The 14059-nt window shown below is 54.6% G+C and overlaps 1 protein-coding gene across 1 annotated transcript; it reads left to right on the forward strand.

Annotated features, from left to right (window-relative positions):
* On the forward strand, positions 3516 to 12567 carry TREML2 (triggering receptor expressed on myeloid cells like 2). The gene is made up of 5 exons (XM_013973946.2): positions 3516 to 3772; positions 5842 to 6162; positions 8811 to 9231; positions 10274 to 10380; positions 10661 to 12567. The coding sequence occupies exons 1-5, from the start codon at positions 3712 to 3714 to the stop codon at positions 10738 to 10740; spliced, it is 990 nt and encodes a 329-aa protein (XP_013829400.2). The 5' UTR covers positions 3516 to 3711; the 3' UTR covers positions 10741 to 12567.

Consider the following 14059-nt stretch of genomic DNA (forward strand, 5'->3'; position numbering starts at 1 on the left):
AATTAACTTATCAACAAAATAGAAACAGATTCACAGACATGGAGAACAGACTTGTGGTTGCCAAGGGAAAGGGGCTGGGGGAGGGAAGGGATTTGGAGTTTGGGATTAGCTGATGCAAACTATTGGCTTCCTGGGTGGTGCAGTGATGAAGAAGCCACCTGCCAATGCAGGAGACACAGAGGACACAGATTTGATCTCTGAGTCGGGAAGATCCCTTAGAGTAGGAAATGGCAACCCACTCCAGTAGGCAATGGCACCCCACTCCAGTACTCTTGCCTGCAAAATCCCATGCACGGAGGAGCCTGGTAGGCTGCAGTCCATGGGGTCACTAAGAATCGGACACGACTCAGTGACTTCACTTTGACTTTTCACTTTCATGCATTGGAGAAGGAAATGGCAACCCAGTCCAGTGTTCTTGCCTGGAGAATCCCAGGGACGGGGGAGCCTGGTGGGCTGCCGTCCCTGGGGTTGCACAGATCGGACACGACTGAAGCGACTTAGCAGCAGCAGCAGCAGCAGCAGCAGCAGCAGTATTCTTGCCTGGAAAATTCCATGGACAGAGGAGCCCAGTGGGCTATAGTCCATGGGGTCACAGAGAGTTGGACACGACGGAGCACAATGCAAACTAATATGTATTGAGTGGATGAACCGCAAGGCCTTTGTGTACAGCACAGGAAACTATATTCAGTATCCTGTGATAAATCATAATGGAAAAGGATATAAAAAGGAATGTATAACCGAATCACTCTGCTGTATAGCAGAAATTAACTTCAATAAAAAAAATACGCTAGACGCTGAGCCATTCCATTTTTATAACATTCCGGAAAGGGCAGAACTATAGAGGGAAAAACACTGGATCAGTTTGCTAGGAACTGAGGGTGGGGTGAGGGGAAGGCTACAGAAAGACACTAGGAAACTTTGAGGGGTAATGAAGCACTTCTGTATCTTGATTGTGGTGGTCGTTACAAGTCCCCATAGGTTTTCAGACTCCCAGAACTTTCTACTGCAAAGGGTGAATTTTACCTATGTAAATTAGACCTTAATTTTTTAATCCAAAATAGAAAGGCACAAAAATATCTTGCTGTGTTAAATTATTTTGTACATAAAAGTCTAATTAATTTGCACAATTTTTTACACATAAATATAAATAAATCTTTTACAAATAAATCTTTCCAAATTTCCCTCAGAAACATTGAATCCAATTTATACTTCGTCTGTTGAGTGGAATGAGGGCATGTGGGTTTTTCCTTTCTTGTCAACGCAGCTATCACAGTGAATGCATTTTTCACAAGGCCTCACTCAGGGCTAGGGGCACAGTAGGGGGTTAATAGAAGCATAGATTCTAAGCACATGTGGTGGCCACAAGAGATAAATGAGATGCCCTGAGTCCCGAAGCCATTTACTGTTTAGATGGAGGAAAGAAAGTAAGATACCTTTTGTGTTGGGAGGAGAGACAGTCTCTGAACTCAGGGCTCTGGGGAGCAGTGTTAAACTAGGGGAGAAAATGAAAAAGGGTGAGTGAGGAAAGCGTATTGAGAGGTCTAAAGTGACAGCCATACCTCATTTCTACCCCAGGTGCCCAGTGCCACGTGCAGCCCAGAAGACTGAAAGAGCCAAGAAAGGGATGAATGGATGTTGAGACTGAAATTTGGGATCAGCAAAAATAAAACTTCCTTGCTTTGGGATTTGGGGGGTTCAAGCTCATTTTAAGGCTGTGGCCATGCAGACTTGAGGACATTTTACTCTGAGTCCCATCTAAGGAGAAAGTTGGCATAGGTGAGGAGGGGGAGGATGCATAGTCCTGGGGGTCCACCTGGGTCCCCACATGCCCAGGAGCCTATTACGCAGCTCCTGGGTGTCAGAAGTCCCTTCTCATTCTCAGCCCTGAGGACTAAGTGAAGGGTGGAGTCTTGGGCCAGATGCTGGGTCATTTTAGCTGGAGCCAGACAGCTGCATAGCAGAGATAGGGTGGGCTGAGAGGAAGTTGGGGAAGCGTGCCCGTGTGCTGGCTGGGGCCGGAGCAGGGGAAGGCAGGGCTGCGGGGTGTGGCTTCTGGAGTGGAGAAGGGGGAAGGGGACACCGGGGCTGCTTTAGGAAGGCTGCAGCGGGGAGCAGGGGTCTGGACGGATGATTAGAGATGATGGTAGGAGAGGCAGAGAGAGGGATAAAGATAAGGAGACATGTGAGTATGGAAAAGGAGAGGCCGCTTGTGTGTGTGTGTCTATGTGAGCATGTATGTGAGTGTGAGAGTGTTAGTGTGTACATAGTGTAACAGCGTGTGAGTATATATGTGAGTATGAGAGTGTGTGAGTGTGTGTATGTATGAGAGTGTGTTAGTGTATGTGTGTGAGTGTGTGTGTATGAGTATTTCAGTGTGTGTGTGAGAGTGTGTGTGTAGGTATGTATGAGCGTGTGTTAGTGTATGTGAGTCTTCCCCTTCCCCAAAGAGATACTGCAGTTATATCACATACCCAATAGGCACCATGAGGTGTGTATGTGTGTGTGAGTGTGTATGAGTGTGTGTATGTATGAGACTGTGTTAATGTATGTGAGTGTGTGTGTACGAGAGTGTGTGAGCGTGTGTGTATGAGTGTGTGTGTATGAGAGTGTGTGAGCATACGTGTATGAGTGTGTGTATGTGTGTGAGTGTGTGTATGAGTGTGTGTGTGTATGAGTGTGTGTGTATGAGAGTGTGTGAGCGTACGTGTATGAGTGTGTATGTGTGTGAGTGTGTGTATGAGTGAGTGTGTGTATGAGTGTGTGTGTGTATGAGTGTGTGAGTGTGTGTGTATGTGTGCCCTCGTGTGAGAGCACAGGTGCTCCTTCCTGAACCCAAACTTTATACTCCAAGTCTCACAATTTGCATCTTCTTTTTTCTTGTCACTCTGTGCTGTGTGCTTAGTCACTCAGTCGTGTCTGACTCCTTGCAACCCCACGGACTGTAGCCCGCCAGGCCCCTCTGCCCATGGAGATTCTCCAGGCAAGAATACTGGAGTGGTTGCCACACTCTAACAGTGACAAAAATAAGGTTGCATCTGGGCAGGTAAAGGTTTACCTGCAAGTGTGAGCATGCGTGACTGCTCGGACTAGCCAGGAGCCCGGGCGAGAGAAAGGCAGTGCCAGAACGAACGCGTGCATTTAGGAATGCACGCACGAGAAAGTGAACGGGAGTTTACAGGAAGCTCCGTGTGAGTGCGGGCGTGTGAGTGAGTGGGTCTGAGATGCCCTGCTGCAGCCCCGTAGCCTATGCCCACGGGCTCTGAGAGAGAGGGTTCCAGAGCAGTCTGCACCTGAGGTTCTAGAAGCCTCACACCACCCCTCTAGGTGAATAATGGGCTTCAGAGGACAGCACTCTTATTGCACCAGATTCTGGGAGGGAACCTGAAGAGGGTGAGGAGTCTTTTGACCCTGAGAGCCCTCCCTGGGTGGGGAGGCCCCAGACTGGGTGGAGCAGCCACACCTGCCTGAAGTTTCGAGGAAGAGGGGGCGGAAACTGCCCCGGCACCGCCCTCTTGTAGGCTCTGCGGGCTCCCGCGGTCTTCTGGTCACAGTGGGTCCCACAACTTCCTCACTTCCCTAAATGGGCAACTTCACATTTAGAACACCAGGTCTTCCCTGGCAGACCCAAATGGCCAGGCCAGGATAGGCCTGGGCCCCTAACCCTGGGTCCCTGCCCCCCACTGGGCTGCGCCATCCCCACTGCATGGAGCCATGCCTCCCACCTTCCTGCTGCTGTTGCTGCTGCTCCTGCGGCTCCAGGGCCCTGTCTCAGGTAAGAGGGTGGGTGGGAGATTAGGGGGGAGGGAACGGTCTGTCCCTGGACCCCCTTCCTGCTTTTCTTGCCGAGTGATCTTGTGAGGCTGGAGGAGGAGGAGGAGGTCTGGCAGACCTAGTCGCCCCTTACCAGAGACCAGTGAGAAGTTTCCAGCCGAATATCTGGCCCTGGGGAAAGTTAACCCAGGCCTCACCAACTAAGATAAAGCTCTGGACCCTCTCTGCACGGGCCCCTTTATCTGTCCGGCTTCCTCAGGACCTCTGACCAGGGCCACTCCCTTTCCTCATACAAGGCCTCCTCCCTTGGGCCTCTGTCAGGAAGGCCCTGTTGGTTCTTTATAAGAAGCATTACCTTACGGGTGTGGGTGCTGAACTTGCTTTTTCTTGGAACATTGGGGCCACAACCCCCGTCCCTACCCCCTGTCCTTGGCGGGGAGGGAAGCAATCCTTGAAGCCCTCTCTCCCACCCAACAGCTACTAAATGCTCTTTGAGGGGACCTCACCCAATTCTGCCTCCCTTGCTGCCATGGCAACCAAGTTACCACTTCCCGTTCAGTTCTGGGCACCGCCTGTGAAAGGGCTGAAAGGTGGGCACACACAAACACAGTGCCCCGGAGACCCTTTGCAAGGTCGTCCCATCTGTACACCTCTCCCAGAAAGGCCCCCCCTGCCAGGGCAGAAGAGTGTCTCCTGGGGTCCCCCAAACCTGTCACCTGCCAGATAATTGAGTGGGATGATTCTGTTTAATTTGCATGGTACAAAGTGATACGAGAGAAGGCGTTGCCTTACTCCAAGCCTCAACTCTAGCGGCAGCTGGGTTGGAAACTAAGGTGGACATCTTGGATGCTGGGCTCTTTCTTGGCCATCACAGCCCTGGGCTCCGTTGGGAAAGCCTGGAGCAACCTGCATCGGGGAAAAGGAGGCGTGCACTGCGCACGCACCACATTTAAGGCGCTGTCCAGGAGCACAGTTCTCACAGCCAAGCAGAGACAGATAAGAAGCAAAGACCTTACCCGGTCTGCTCACACAGCCAGTGACAGAATCGAGTTTTAACCTATGTTTATTTAGACTCCAAAATGTCTGTTCTTGACTCTGTGTGTGTGCTTGCAGAAGACTCTGAGGGTGTTAGAGGAGTAACCGCTGAGCCGAAGGTGGGTAGAGGGGCGGAGGGCCCCCCCGCAGCCTTCTCCTTCTTCCTGTCCCCTGGCTCGCCACCCTCTCCCTAGTTCTACCCTCTCCTCATCAGACTGTGGATTATGAAGCTCACGGACCACATCTGCTTCCTAGGGATAGAGAGCAACTTATGAGCAGTGAAGAACCGTAGAGTTCTTTGGTTTAAACACAACCGGGAGTTGATAACACATGTTTGGACATACTGAATCTATGGGTTTTAGGTAACTAGAATATTTTAAAATTAAACATCAGCTAGAGTGAACACAGACAACTTGTTATTTAAAAGATGACTAGAATGAAACTGTTTGTGAAACAAATAACTACTGTTAATATTTTCCAAGCCTGAATTTTCTCACCTACCTAAGTTCACTGGGCTCTGGAATTTCAGAATGACGACTTGCGTTTGTGTCTGTATCTCACTGAGGGCGGGATAAGACCCTGAAGACGGGGCTTATCACTTTCCCATCGGACTAGAAAATGCCACACAAAAAAAGGGCTGTGTCTGCTGAAGTTCCCTAAATGTAAGGGCTAAGCTTCCTTTGTTAAACTAGGGGCTCCCTGTGGGCTATGCCTGTGTCTCCACCATTATACTGGGAGTTCCCCTGTATGTATCTAGCTAGCCCTGTATCTTCCTCATCATTTTAGGATTTCTCCAAGGGCACAGGACTACTGTCTTCCCCATCAGTCTGGGAACTCCGAAAGGGCAGGGCTAGCATCTCCTGCAACAGACCGAGAGCTCCCTGGGGGAGGGGGCCTATGTCCCCCTCTATCAGAGTTGGGCTGTATTTCTCCTTTGAGTTCCACGAGAGCAGAGCAATAGCTACCTGCCTCTTCACAAGTTTAGAGTTTCAAGTTGCTTCCTTCCTCCTTGCTCAAGCAGTTGTGTCTCCCCAGGTGCCCCCATGGAGAGTGTGTACTTAAAATTGCAGCACTTCGAAGGGGAGACTCTGTCTGTGCAGTGCTCCTACAAGAGCCGCAAAAACCACGTGGAGGGTAAGGTTTGGTGCAAAATCAGGAGGAGAAAGTGCGAGACTGGGTTCACCCGTGTCGGGGTGCAGGGGCCACGCTACTTGCTGCAGGACGATACCCAGGCCAAGGTGGTCAACGTCACCATGGCGGCCCTCAGGCACCAGGACTCGGGCCGGTACTGGTGCATGCGCAACAGCTCCGGCATCCTCTACCCTCTGATGGGCTTCCTGCTGGAAGTGTCTCCAGGTGAGCAGGCCTGCTGGGGCGCTGGGATGCTGGGGGGTGTCCTCCCGCCCTGTAGTCCACTGACATCAAAGACAACAAGGATGATAATGATCCATCAGTGGGCATGATGGTCAGTGGGGTTTTCACAGTTCTCTCACAGACACCTTCATGGGCATTTTACAGATGAAGAAAATTAGATGTAAAAAGTCCTTTGCGGCTCTGACCTTGTTCAGGATCACAGAGCTAGCAAGTGGACGAGATGAGATTCGAGCTCAGGACTCTTTGTGCTTTGTTTTATTCAATCATCTGTTCAGTATTTATTCACTGTGCCCTGAATAATCTCTGCCAGGCATGATTCTAGGCTCTGAGGACACAGTGGTGAGCAAAACCAGACACATTCCTGTCCTATGGGAGGTGATAGGGAATAACACATTTTCAGACAAACAGTTGCAGATAACAGTGAATGGTCTTAAGCAAATAAGACAATGGGATGAACTAGGAAGTTCTGTGGTGGGGGGAGCGACTGAGTTAGTGGGGAGTCAAAGAAGGCTTCCCTGAGCAGATGACATCATGCAGAACCTGTGTGGGAAGAGAGTTTTCTAGCCCTGTTGAAAGTGGGTGGTTCAAAGGGCTTCCCAGGTGGGGAGAACTGCATATGCAAAGGCCCTGAGGTGAGAAGAAGCTGGTGCATGTTGAGTATTGGGCAGAGCAATAGAAGATGGGTTTGGAGAGGCAAACAGCAGTCCTGATGCCCATGATATGGGGGTCTGAGTTTTATTCTAGGTACAAGAGGAAGCTATTGGAGAGTTTTAGAGGGGTGACATTGTACCTTGACTTTAAGATGATCAAAGCTCTCTCTTTAGTACAGACAAAGAGAGGAGGGCCAAGAACGAAGCCCTGCACTCTTTCTACATTTACAAGGTAGGAAAGGGTGAGGAGCCAGACAGAGAGCCTGCAGAAAGCTGCCAGTGACTGTGAAAATTACTCTCCACTCTTCCCGGTTCCTCTAACCCAACTGCATCCCCATCTTCTGTTGGGTCTGAACTTGGGCAACTGCCATCTCTAAGACGCAGAGCAAATCTCATTCCTCCCTTCTCCAGTTCTGCTGTAGCCCCAGGGAAGTAGTCAAAATCAGTTTACCAAAGTCTTCATTTGTAGGGACAAAAACATGAAATTGAGGGCGGGAGGAGAAGGGGACGACAGAGGATGAGATGGCTGGATGGCATCACCGACACGACGGACATGAGTTTGGGTGGACTCTGGGAGTTGGTGATGGACAGGGAAGCCTGGCACGCTGCAGTTCATGGGTCGCAAAGAGTCAGACACGACTGAGCGACTGAATTGAGAGTAAACATGAAATGGTTTTCCCCTTAGTGTATCTTCCCGCTGTACTCTGTTGGATCTCACTTTCCATCTCTTAACCACAATTTGGGGAGATTTCAACTTTGCAGGCCTTACTAGAAAATGAAAAATCTGCAAAACTTCTACTCTTCCACTGCATCTTGCAAATCGAGCTTTCTGGCCCCAGGCACCTGAGATGGGAAAGGGGGACAGCTGCTGTCCAACCTCCCTCCTTCATCACAGGAGGTAGGGGAGGAGGGTTCCTCTTCATCATCTTCTGGTCCTGCACCTCCCAACCCCTTGGTGTACTGAGGCAGGGATGAAGGAGAGGGAAACGGTTGTGTGACCTCACTGACCCTGCAGGAGGACTCTGTCTCTGTGAACATCACTCCTTTTCTGCCCTACTCTTAGATCCTCTGTGGCCAAGTGCTGGCTCTGCCAGGGCAGCTGTGTGTGTTTTTTGAAGGGTCCTTTGGGGGTCTTCACACTGCTCACTAGGATGATTTGGGAGATCTGGCTCCAGGTTGGCCCTTTCCCCTATCCCCATCTCACCAATTCTGCTTGTTCTGGTTTCCTCGCCCAGAAAAATGGGCGCCTTCCTCGGTGAGGCCCTCGGAGAGCGTCCGTGCATGCACGGCAGTGGGATGCAGCCACAGCCCTCTCCCCACCACAGCATCCCTTTCTCTCTGTTCTCCTGTTTCCTGATGAGATCGGCTCAACACTGCTCCCTAGACTGACCCCTCAAGCTCCTGCCTGCTCCCCTCCCACCAACCAGACTCCCGCCTTCTTCTAGAAAAGGGGATGGTGAATGCCTGCCTGATGCATGAGGGTGGCAGGACCAGTTCGGGTGTCTCTCAATAAGCCCCCAAGGAAGGCATTTGACCTCACTGCTCGTAGTGTTCTTGGGAATCGGGGTCTTTGATGCGTCCTCGTCCTCATCTCCGGATCCCAGTTGCCAACCGTGGAGCAACTGGGAAAGGTCACATTCAACGTCAGAGCAGAGAAATCTCTGACTTACAGGAATGAGGAAGGCCCAGAGAGTGACAAGAGAGGTGGGGGCAGGGAGGGAAGTGTCCTCTTGTCCCTGTGGCCAGACAGGGGACACTGGCAAACTTGTGAAAGACTCTTCCTTCTTTGCTGTGCCTACTTCTTCCTCCTTGACCTCACCCCCTGAACACACACACCTGGCCCAGCAAAGCAGGGTCCTAGGTCCAAGGGACAGCCTCCCCACCACCCCAGTCCCCAGACAAGTGTGTGGGCTGCCGTCAGCTGCTTCCAGAACCAAGACCCTGACCCAGTATCACCTTCCTCCCTTTCTGGTCCCTCAGCCTCCAGAACCAAGGGAAACACTCCTCTCATAAAGCTGCCCAACATCCTCCAGAGTGAAACCGTTGTCGCCACAGGCCCTGTGCCCACCTCAGGCCTTGGGGGCCCTTTCATCAGCCAGGCGACAGTGTTCACAGCTGGACTCCTCACCTTGGCCAGACCACTGCCTTCTCCCACCTCAGGGAGCACCAGACTGACTTCTGTGATGGGTTCCAGTTTCTCCAGCACTGGCCTGTCCACCATGGGGCCCGGGAGGGCCACCGGGTCCCAGACAGCGACTGCATCTCCTAGCAACACCCGAGCCTCCGCTGCAGGCCCAGGCTCCACCTCCACTAAGGCCGCGCACCTCTGCACCGTGGGAGCCCCCACCATGGGAATGTGCCCCACCAGCAGAACTCTCCTCAACCACTTATTCCCCAGCAGGTACCTGGCACGGGGGCCGGCATCGAATGCCGTTTTCCCAGACATGGGAACAGACCGCCTGAGCAGACCGCAAGGTGCAGATGTCACGGCAGAGCAGCCCCTGTCGCACTCGCCACCCTACTGGGAATCCAGCCTGGCCTGTTGCTGAATGGGCGATGGGAAGCTGGGGTGGACGAGGGACAGGAAGGATGGCGGCGGGAAATGAGGGTGGGGCTGCGTCAGCACAGAGTCTGAGGATGAAGAGAAGAGGGTCAGGACCGCACGAGGGGAGCATCTCGGAGAGTCAGAAATGGGGACACTTTAATGTGGGTCCCCCAGGAGTGGACTCAGAGACCAGGATACATGTTGTTCCCGGAACATGGGACAGAGCCAGGGGAAGTGAGGCGGGGCAGGGAGGGCAGCAGGCAGAGCACTTGCACAGGCTGGTCACCACCGTGGGCAGCAAGGGCTCAGCCCCGCTGGGGAGAGTCCGGGGTCCAGTGTCAGGCAGCCGTGTGGAGGGCGAGGGGGCCGGGGCCTTTATGTCCCACTGTTGGTGGTTGATGGGGGGCTGCCTGCCATGCGTGGCATGGAGGGCTCCAGTGACAAGAGAAAGCCTTCAGACCAAAAGTTTTTTTAACGGAGGTGCTGATGGCCGGTGTAGATGGAAGTGACGTGGCAAAGGGGGATACAGGCAGGGTAACCACAGCATGTGTTCAGGAGGACCGAGGTGGGAAGTGCCATCCTCGGTCACCCTGGGGAGAGTAAGACTCTTGGCCTCTTCTGTCACAAATGGGTGTCTCTTAGAGCCCCTGCCCTCAGCAGAGAGTACTCCCCCAAATACTGGAGAGATGCATGCCTTTGCTGGGGGCTCGGGGCTTCGTCCTCCTGACCTTTGAGCACCTCACTTCCTTCTCCCGCAGCTCAGTCCCCAAGGAAGAGAGGCCATCGCTCCCCGTGGGGACTGGCGGGTCCCACTCCTCTCGCGTGGGATGTGGGAAGACGTGGGCCCGGGTGGAGTGCCCAGTACTCATCTCCTCCTGGCCCTGTCCCGTCTCCCCAGATACCTGGACTTTTATCCCATGGTGCTCGTGGGGGTGCTGGTGCTGCTCTCCATGCTTGTGATGTTGATCGCAGTCTACAGCTTCTGGAAGAAGAGACACATGGGAAGTGAGTAGAACCCAACCCTCGCAGCCCACCAAGGACAGAGTGCTGGGGAGTCTGACACCCTTTCCAAAGCGCCTGACTGCCCCTGGTCTCCAGGTGGTCGATCCTCACCTGCATCCAGTCAGGAGGACCATTTGACACCCAGGAGAGAGGGAGGGTGGGCAGGCAGTGGAACCTTCTGGGGCCCAGGCACTTGGCAGTGGAGGGCAGAGGCAGAGCGGCTGGCCCGGGAGCTTCGGGTGCTGAGCAGGACTGTCCCCTGCGTCTCTCCCCGTCCTCGCAGGATACAGCATATGCCATGGCCCTGCCAGATCCTGGAAGGACTCGCCTGCAAGACCGGAACCTTTCTGGAGGCCCGCTTGATCTGAAGCCACTCAACTGTGGGGTGGGGAGGAGCTTCTCCCAGAGGGACCCCAGGAGACCCCCAGGAGACCCCCAGGAGACTCCTCAGAGGAGCGAAGACGGAGACCTGTCTGGGTTGGAGCCGGGCTGGGGGTGAGGACTGTGCAACCTGGACTCAGGCCTTCTTGGAACCGGAGGCTGTGCCGCATCTACTCAGTTCCCCTGGGCTGCTGGGAACCTGGCGGGGTTGGGAGTCAGAGCATGTGGCACTAGGCAGGGAGTCTCTGAGGGTTTGGGGCGCCACTGAGATGGTTCTCCTGAGAGCCACAGACCCCTGGGGCCCCAGCTAGGTGGCAGACAAGCCCCGAGGGAGCTGTTGGCAGACAGAGAACCTCTGCTATCATCAGCCTCGGAACCTCTTACTACAGAGCTGAGCGGGGAGGGGTGGACAGCTGGGGTCCCCCTCCCCCGACCTGGGGCCCTGTCCTCAGTTTCCCTCTGCTCCCCTCAAGCGTCCCTATGCTCTTGGGGAAGAAAGAGTCTCAGAAGCAGCTTATGTCACAAGGGTCCCACCCTGGAGGAGAAACAGTGACTAAGAGGTGGGGGCCACTAGAGGCCCTGGGGACCCCTGAGCTATCTAAGCCTCCCACACCCTGGGCCAAGCATCCTCTACTGGGCCTCCGCATGCGCCCTGGCCTGATCACAGCTGCTTGTCCCTCAGGTCCCGGGTGCCAGCGGAGCCCACGCCCCCACTGCTGCCTGCTGGCCGGGCTGTCCAGGGACAGCTGTGACCAGGCAGCTGAGAGCCCTCGCCTGCAGGGCCAGCCTGTCCCTAGACCTGCATGCAGAGGCTGACCAAGGCTCTTTCCCCCAGTTCCCGCACTCCAGCTCTGGGTCTGTACTCCTGGAGGGGATGCAGGGGAAGCCTGGGGTCCACTGGAGGGGAAGTCATAGCTCAGAGAAAGGGGGGCTCAATTCCCTCCAGGGGACTCATGGTCCCCTGGGAAAAGAGGACCCAACAGTGACACAGCAAAGACAACTCAGAGCCGCTGGGCTGGGAGGGGGTGGGGAGGGGGGATGGAGCCAAGGAGCCTGGGTCAGGGGCGCAGCGGCCAGAGGAGTCTCTCCTGCCCCGCTTCATCCCCTGCACCTGCCCCCTCCAGCTCATGGCTCAGATTCAGCCTCTTCAGCAGCAAAGGCTAAAGAATAGTGGCTGGATTCCTCCCCTTGGGAGGGGTGTCCACCACCCCTGGGGCCACTGGAATGAGAGCCTTGGGGTGGATGTGGCCTCTCTGCTCTCAGCCCTGGGTCATAGCCCTCCTGGGTAGGACAGCAAACATCAAAGGCAGGGGAGTGACACAGAGGGGCCTTGGTGGGCAGCCAGCCCAGGATCGCCACTCCAGAGTGGAAGTGGGGAGAGAGGAAGGGGCAGGGGGCATTCCCGGGGGGGACAGCAGGGAGGCAGCCCCTCTCCACTGTGTCCAGAAGAAGACACTAGAGGAGAGACTCAGACTGAGGAACTGACAGGCCTGGTGCCAGGACACACACACGCGCACACTGATAACCAGCCTCCTTATCGGGAGGGTGTGGCCAACACCCTGTGTATAACCAAGAGGGGGTTAATTTTCCACCCGAAAAGCACACACCTATGGCCCTGCCCCAGTTGAGAGCAGGATGTCGGGGAGAGTACTGCAGGGGCTCAGGACCGGGACCCAGGGGTGCACCTGTCACGTGGGACCCTGTGCAAGTCACTAACCCTATCGGGCCTCACGTTTCCTCTCTTGTGAAAGGGGACACTAATTCCTACCTCTCAAGACTGTATTCAGAATAAAACGGAATAACACACGAACCTTACACAACTGACTAAAAGACTGATGCTTGGTCCTCCAGTTCTTTTCCAGGTCTGATGCTTCTCCATTCTACCTTTAAGACCGTCGGACCCTAAGTCTCTGTTTTGTCCTCGACTGTAAAGGGGTAGGGAGGGAAGAGGGCCACATGGTCTGGTCCTAGAAGGTGGGGCTGGGCGTAGGCAGAGGCCTCTGTGCCCTGATGTTATACAGGTGAGTTGTTAGGGGGACCAAACATCCCTGTTTGTCTAGGATGAGGGGTTCCTGGAACCAGGTGGACCTGCCCAAGCTGCCCAGCCCTGGAGCCAGTTCCCACGTGGACTCGAGCTAAGGATAGACACACAGCGCTGGGGAGGTGCAGACCATGTCCCCAGCTCCCCAGCCCTTAGGGGCCTGGATGGTGTTTTTGGACCTCTAGGCCTCCAGGACATTTTCCCCCAAGCCCTGGCCTCTGTCTTCCTGCTACCTGTTTGTCCTTCTCCCTGGAGCTCCAGGAAGACCCAGATCCTCAGCAGATCCAGGGCGGGCCAGTGCAGGGCAGGGAAGGTATCAGACAGGCCAGGGCTACTGCTGCCTTTGGTGAACAAGATGAGGGACTTTCTGAGCAGTGGGCGAGACGACAGGACATGCCTGCGAAGGGTTGCCTGTCATGGCTAAGGGAAGGAGCAAATAAAGGAAGCCAGCACCCACGGGATGTTCACTGTGTGAGCCCTGATCTGAGCCCAGGGGACAGGCGTGTTCTTGCTGCGGGGCCAGCAGGTGAGCCGGGGGTGCACGGTCCCCTAGGGCTGCACGTGGGCTTCTCAGTCTGCATCAGCCTGGACAGGTGGGCGCTATGCTGTGTGGCCGGGCCCCTTCTTCAGGCTACGGGGCTTCCTGGCCCAGGGCTGGGAGTAGTGAGGGCAGAAGGCGGCCTCGAGTCTGTCTGGGGCAGACCCCTCTCAGGGCAACCTGTTCCCTCCATCCACTGACACCGGGAGTCTGAAGCCCCAGCAACCCCTGCCTTCTTGGAGATCCTGAAGGGTGGCCTGTCTCCAGAACTGCTCCTCGAGTGGCCTGGGGCGGTCTGACGTCTGCCCATTCTGTTTCCCACCTTTCGCTTCCCCAGCCTCATCCCTGAGCGTATAAACCTCCCTGCCAGTTGCTGCTCCCCATAAGCCCAATCTGCTCTGCGGCTTGTTTATGGACTTGCCTCTTCTTTGTTGTTTATTAACCATGAACAGCCTGTGACAATTGTTTTTCTGTAGCTCATCTGCTGACCATTATTTTTTAAATGTGTTTGATTAGTATGGCCTTTCAACCACCACTATGGACTGACAATGGCCAGCTGGGGGCTGGGGGTACAGGCAGGACCTGCGGGGCAGAGATCCTTTCCCCTTCTCTCTCCCTCCCCCTTCTTCTGCACCTATCTCCCTCTCCCCACCCGCCCCCTCTGATGTTCACACCCCAACTTTGCTCTCTCCCACCCTTGCCAGGGACCCTCCCTGCACCTC

The sequence above is a fragment of the Capra hircus genome, chromosome 23 (genome assembly GCF_001704415.2).
Source record: "Capra hircus breed San Clemente chromosome 23, ASM170441v1, whole genome shotgun sequence".
Lineage (NCBI taxonomy): Eukaryota > Metazoa > Chordata > Mammalia > Artiodactyla > Bovidae > Capra > Capra hircus.

Coding starts and splice junctions, on each gene's coding strand:
- TREML2 (XM_013973946.2), top strand. CDS start 3,712: ATGCCTCCCACCTTCCTGCTGCTGTTGCTGCTGCTCCTGCGGCTCCAG. Junction 3,773..5,841: donor GCTCCAGGGCCCTGTCTCAG/GTAAGAGGGTGG, acceptor GTGTCTCCCCAG/GTGCCCCCATGGAGAGTGTG. Junction 6,163..8,810: donor CCTGCTGGAAGTGTCTCCAG/GTGAGCAGGCCT, acceptor CTGGTCCCTCAG/CCTCCAGAACCAAGGGAAAC.